The following is a 6,726-nucleotide window of genomic DNA, read 5'->3' on the forward strand; positions in this document are numbered from 1 at the left end:
TGTTTGAAGAATCCACCTTTAACACGATAGATATCATCCACAGGTGTAAATTTCTTCTTATGGAGTCAGTTGTTAACAATGAACTCAAGCATCAAATCTTTCAATGTACCCATCCTTTAAAGCAATCCTGGACAGCACCTGAACCAAATTGTATTCATGTTGATGTTGATGGTTCAGTCCAATGTAACTATCGTGCAGCTTGTGGAAGAGTTTTAAGAAACCACAGGGGAGATTGGATAATGGGTTTTCAACAAAACTTGAATTTCTGTTCTCTTATTAAAACTGAATTGAGGGCAATTAAAGTGGGTTTGTTGATTTCCAAGCAACTTAATTTGCCAAAGGTCATGATCTTTGCTGATTCTCTACAAGCTATCAATTTACCTAGTCGGGAAACTTCGTTAGAACATCCATTAAGGCCACTATTATTGGAGATCTGTGATATGCTTTATGAAGGTTGGGATGTTTCTTTACGTTATACTTGCAAGGAACACATAATGTGTGCGGATTTTATGGCCAAGGGAGTTATCAAGATAGCTTCAATTTGTTTTTGATCCCGAATGTCCCTATTGGTTGTTTGGAAAGGTTTCTTGAAGATCAGAGGATTACTTAGTAGTAGAATGTCTTGCTGATGTTGCAACGATCTCTAGTTTGTAATTTCTAGTTTGTTTTATTAAGCCTTGGCTTGCCTATGTAATTCAAAAAAACAAAAAAAGCTACAAATTCACATTTTGTGCCATATACCATGGTGCATACACCATGTGTTGTGTCCCACATAATAGTTTTTGCTATGATGACAATTCATTTGATACGGCCATTCGTTGTGTGTTATTTTCACATACGATATTTGATTGTAGTGATTCAAGTGCTCATATGAAGCTTATTGTATAATCTAATTAATGACATAAGTTTTACTTCAATTTGATATTCCTTTTGAAAATTTGCCACCCAAGTGTGAAATGACTATTTTATATTATTCTCTTACACCCAAGTATCCCAAATCAAATTCTTATTTTATTACAAAATTTTAAGATCTTGACTATATTTAATAGGATATTTTTTGCGTGATGAAACAGATATAACAACAAAATCACAAGCATATTTAATTTTGGCTATTAAAATGCCTTTTCAACTCATTCAAGCCCCTTTGTCACGTAATTACATAAATTCATATATACGTCCAAATTCTATACAATCATTCATTCAAAACACTCAAGTTTGATAGAGAATAAATATGTCCGAATCTATATCAGATTTTCCAAAAATATAAAAATAATTGATGTTGGTGAGACCCCCAGGTTTGACTGATGAAAATGAAGCTGAGAGGTCAAGTTTGTACAGAGCACATAGAACATGCCTGTTAGTGTGTGTCCCTGATATAACTGATTAACTCAGCCGCCTCACCCTACATCTAATTAAGCTCCGCAAGTTCCGGGGGATACGATGATTGATTCATTATTACTTGACTCCAAACAAAATTGACGCTGATTTAGATGCGATTGATTACAAATTTAATTATTATAACTAATTCTCAATGAAATTACTGTACTCTTCTCCGTCTCAATTTATAAAATATTTTTAAAATTAAAATATATTTTTTATTCTTTAACTTTAAATATAATTTTAATTTAGTTCTTGAATTTTGTAAAATATCTTTTTAATTATTTAATCCTAACATTTTTAATTTTAAATAATTAATTTTTATATCAATTATTATTATTTAAAAAAATAAATTTAATATGTCAGTATTTGATAATATTTTGTAAATATTTAAAATTTTAATGTAAAAAATTACTAACAATGTTATAATTAAAGGACTAAAAAGATACTTTATAAAATTAAGGAATTAAAATAAAATATTGTGCAAAGTTAAGGGATTAAATATATGCTTTAGCCTATTTTTAAAAAAGATTTAACGCATTTTAAAATATAAAATACTTTGACAAAAATAAAATTTTATTAATAATACTTTTTTAATATTATCCTTTCCATTATTCTTTCTTTAATATTCTTTCACAAGTGAAATATTAAATAAAATATATTTTTTAAAATTTAAAATTTTGCTTTGAAAAACAAAGATTAAAAAGTAAATTTAATAAGCTATATTAGCATATGTGATTTTGTTTAAAAGTATCTTACTTATAAATTGAGATGTCCGGGAGTAATAGATTTAAGGCTCAAGTCTCTAGTAGTGCAAATGTAGCTATGAATATGCTATACTCCTTCTAATTTAAAATATAAACATTTTCTCCAACCTAATCTTAGTTTAAAATAGAAGCAACTTAATACTTATAGATTTCTTTTCTTTTTTTTTTTTCATTTTCCTCCTTGTCTTTATTAATTTAGATTCATGTGTATGTGAATTTATGACATTCTCACACTCATCACATATTGAAACAAAGGAAAAAAAATAATGTATATTTTCATAGGAATAAAGATTTTATTTGTATACAGATTGTTATTGTTGTTGTTAAAAGTTATTTATATTTTAGACTGGAAGGATTATATTTCCGTAAATTGATACTGCTGATGATTATTGATCAATTTTCCTATAATGCATGAGAATAACAAAAACTGTGTTCCATGGATTTTTGAAACCGTTTCCATTACCGACCATTAATTAGTCCAAACTTCAAATTTCATCTAACTTCTTGGCACTCATCATAACATTCAGCTATGTTAAATGATAAATACTCCTAAAGTCAGAATAACACAGTCTAACACAGCTTGCTTGAGAAATGCGTCTCCTACTAATTAATTAATGATTCACATGGTAGAAAAGTCCACTTTATAAATTTCCCCTCAATTTTATCTCTTCTACAAAGTATACAAGCAAAACCCCAAAATGCCCTTGGAGAAACCTCTATAAATGCACTTACATATTGCTGGCCAAGCCACCTCATACCTTCTTCCAGAAATAGAGTTTCCACCAACATAATAACTTTCCAAAACCCTTATAGCTAACTTAATTGATCCTGCCATGGCATTGAAGATTAGCTTGAGGGGTTTTGTGACATTTGTTCTTCCACTATTATCTCTCTCCATGCAGATCACTCTTGGTAAGTCCTAAATCTTTAATTTCTATCACTCCCTCAAGTATTACTCCCCTAATCTTATTTATAAGGCAAAGAGAGAAAATTATTTTTGGTCATATTTATAGGACACTTTAATATTTTCTATGTCCATTTTTTCCTTTTTGCCATTATTAAATGTCATAAAAAATTATTAAAAATAATTATTTTGTTTTTATTAGGGAGTAGAGATGGAAACTTAACAAATTTTAAGACAAAATTAATAAATTTTAATATTTTTCTTGATTCCAATAAAATATATTAAAAATAATTTATAAATAGAATTAGAGGGAATAACAGCACTTCTTAAATTCTGAAAAAGCCACCTTAATTTCATCTCTTGTGTATCACAACTAATATATTCCAAATTTACCTAAAGACTGCGCGCGCACGCGCGTGCACACAAAAGCACAGCCTTGAACACATTAAAGCTTGCTTTTATATATTAAAGAAACATTCGCAATCCAAGAATTTTTAGTTTGTTGCAATTTGTAGTTAAACTGCCAAAAGCGTTTCCTCTACCTTTACATGCGTTTGTTCCTCTTTATTGTTTCCTGAGCACCGCAAAAGACCTCACACGCGGAGTATGCAAGAGAATAACCCAAAAAGAGAGAATTAATTAATGACATTTAAATTTTTGATAAACTTTTTTTTAAAAAAAGACTACAAATGTCGATTCAAATACTTATAAATTGAAGAATTTTAATTACAAATAAAATATTTAAATTTTAAATGTAATTTTTAGTTTGTGATTGAAATTTCTATTTGGAACTCATAATTTTTCATAAAATTTTATCATAATCTAGCTGTTCTTAATTCTCTCCTTTGAGGTTTTACTATCGTTTTCTCTTATATCTATCTACACACATACACACTACTCGATCACAGGGCTTTGAAATCATCAATATCGACATAAAATATTAAAAAACAGGGAAAGTTGTACAAAAAAAGGGACTGAGAAATTTGAATGACAATTGATAAAACTCATTACGGATTTATCTAGTTTCAAGATATTTTTGGAAGAATAATAGTTTGATCCTCAAAAAATTAAATTAATAACAAGTAAGTCCTTGACAAAATTTTTATAATAAATAAATTATAAATATCAATTCAACCAATTACGAAAAAAAATTTATTTTGATTTGAGAGTTATTTTTAATACTTTAATACTTATTTACAATTAAAACTTTAAAATTTGTAATTATGCCTTAGATTGATATTTTCAACTTATTTTTTAAAAAATTTATTAAGAATTTAACTGCCATTAATTCAATGTTCTAAGACCCAATTATTATTCTCCCAAATATGTTTAGGAATCTGCATTAATAACTCTTGAAGTTCGATTGCAGATCTACAACATAGCGAACCTTCAAGACTCGATCATTCCCACCATATACCTTACCCTTTTATTCCTCATGCAATTTTCCCCCAAAAATTCACAAATTATGTGTGTGTGTGTGTATGCATAAAAAATATAACTCACTTCCCAAATTCAACATAGATAATCATAGAGAAACATCTCTAAGTGATAATGGATTAATAATAACACAGGAGGGATAGAATGTGAGGGACTAGGCCAAGACAAGTGCTCATTCGCGGTGTCATCAGCGGGAAAACGGTGCGTTTTGGAGAAGCACGTGAAGAGGAGCGGCGAGGAGGCATATGTTTGCAGAACATCGGAGATCGAAGCAGACAAACTTAAGGATCACATAGAGACAGAGCAATGCACCAATGCTTGTGGGTTGGACAGAATGTCCCTCGGAATCTCCTCAGATTCTCTTCTTGATTCTCACTTCACCAACAAGCTCTGCTCCCCTCCTTGTTACCAATCTTGCCCTAATGTTGTTGATCTGTACTTCAAACTCGCGGCGGCTGAAGGTACGTAGTCTATGGTGCTTGCCCGGGTGATGATTTTTTATGAGATCTGGGTTGTTTAGATTTAATAATATGGACTGATCAGATTTGAAACTTTTAATTTTTAATTTTTTTATAGGTCATTTTAACTAGTAATTAAAGTTAAATTTTTTAACGGTAAAATGCCCAATGAATTATTTTCAAATATTGATGGGCAAAATTACATTATATAAAAGTTTAAGATATTGGATGTTCCATAGCTAATGATTGAAGAGCAAAAATGCCCTTTAACCTTTTAGGATATTATCTTTATTTTTTATACTGTATCTAACAAAATTAAAATTTATAAAAATTGTAAAATTTTTTAATATTAAATTTAGATCATCTGAAGTAAATCTAGACCGCAATTTATAAAAATTATAAAGCATTTTAATATGAAATTTGGATCATCTAATAAATTAAATTTGAATTGTCCAAATTGGTTATGAGCATTGGTTAATCTGTTTCAATAAGTTTATGCTTTTTTCATCTTGGTTAATACAGTAAAAATGAATATAATGTCTTAATTGACACATCTCAAAACAATGATTTTGTTTTAAAAAAGTTACAAATTAAAAGCATTAAATGTGGACTACTTAGATTAGATCCGGATGTTCTAAACAACTCAAATCTCATCTCTAAAGATGGAGCCATATATATATATATATAATTAATTAAATACACATGCTTCTCTCTTTTGTTCATTTCTTTGGTTCTGTTTTTGGATGTGGTTTGAGATCATGAGTTTGATTATATATGTGTGTGTAGGTTTATTTCTTCCCAAGCTATGCGAAGCAAAAGGTGCAAATGCGAAACGAGCAATGGCTGAAGTGAAAAGCTCTGGTGCTGTGGCATAGCATATAGATATTAATTCATTCATCATCAGAAAATTAAAGTGTGTTAATTTGTTGGTAATTAATAATTATTAAGGGTAACACCAAGTGATATATGATACAGGAGTTACCTTGCCATGTTGATCGTTAATTTGTTCATTAATTTGTTGTACTACTAATCAAGTCATTTGCTGGATGAAGCTAACTATGTCTTCACAGCAATAAAGTGTTACATATATTAATTAATTAATGATCGTGAATTAAAAGCAAGAATTTTTCTCATCATGCTTTTCTTTTATAACATTGTCTCATCATGTTTTGAGAAGGAATATTCCAAAATCCTAGCTATATACACTTATTTTGGTCTCGCTTATGAAACAGAGAGAGAATGATTTTTTAAAAAAAAAATTATGAAGCATGCCATTATTATTTTTTTTTACAAGTTTTTTCTTTTCCCTGCATTAAATATAAATGTACCATTTCACATTCTTAAAGTATATATATTTAATAAAAATAAAGTTAAAGACTTATTAAATTTTTATATGTAATTTATAAGTTTTAAATATGTTTTATTTCCGTTGAATATATTGAAAGCAACTTAGTTATAAATGGGATCCCACATCAAACAGAGTATATCAACTTATTGAGGTGTTGAATCTACACTGTCCGGGGAAAAATAATTAATTAATTAATACTGTTTTCGGTCCAAAATATGAATAACTTTTAAGAATAATTCGCATATCAATAAAATTTTTAGTTTATGAATATATATATATATATATATATTTTATCATTATTTCAATTATTTATTATAAGTGAGAAAAAATTATAAATTTACAGACATAAAAATATAGATTAATAAATATAAAAATTAAGATAATCTTTTTTACAAGTTAATAATAAATTATTTATATTTTGAACTAATGTTAGTT

The 6,726-nt window shown here is 28.3% G+C and overlaps 1 protein-coding gene across 1 annotated transcript; it reads left to right on the plus strand.

Moving 5' to 3' along the window:
- Window positions 1-2,915: 2,915 nt before the first annotated feature.
- LOC129298078 (uncharacterized) lies at window positions 2,916-6,060 on the plus strand. Its single transcript, XM_054939618.1, has 3 exons — window positions 2,916-3,056; window positions 4,620-4,946; window positions 5,730-6,060. The coding sequence occupies exons 1-3, from the start codon at window positions 2,978-2,980 to the stop codon at window positions 5,816-5,818; spliced, it is 495 nt and encodes a 164-aa protein (XP_054795593.1). The 5' UTR covers window positions 2,916-2,977; the 3' UTR covers window positions 5,819-6,060.
- Window positions 6,061-6,726: the final 666 nt, after the last annotated feature.

Source organism: Prosopis cineraria, unplaced genomic scaffold (genome assembly GCF_029017545.1).
Source record: "Prosopis cineraria cultivar Desert tree isolate PC_DT_omini unplaced genomic scaffold, ASM2901754v1 PC1, whole genome shotgun sequence".
NCBI lineage: Eukaryota > Viridiplantae > Streptophyta > Magnoliopsida > Fabales > Fabaceae > Prosopis > Prosopis cineraria.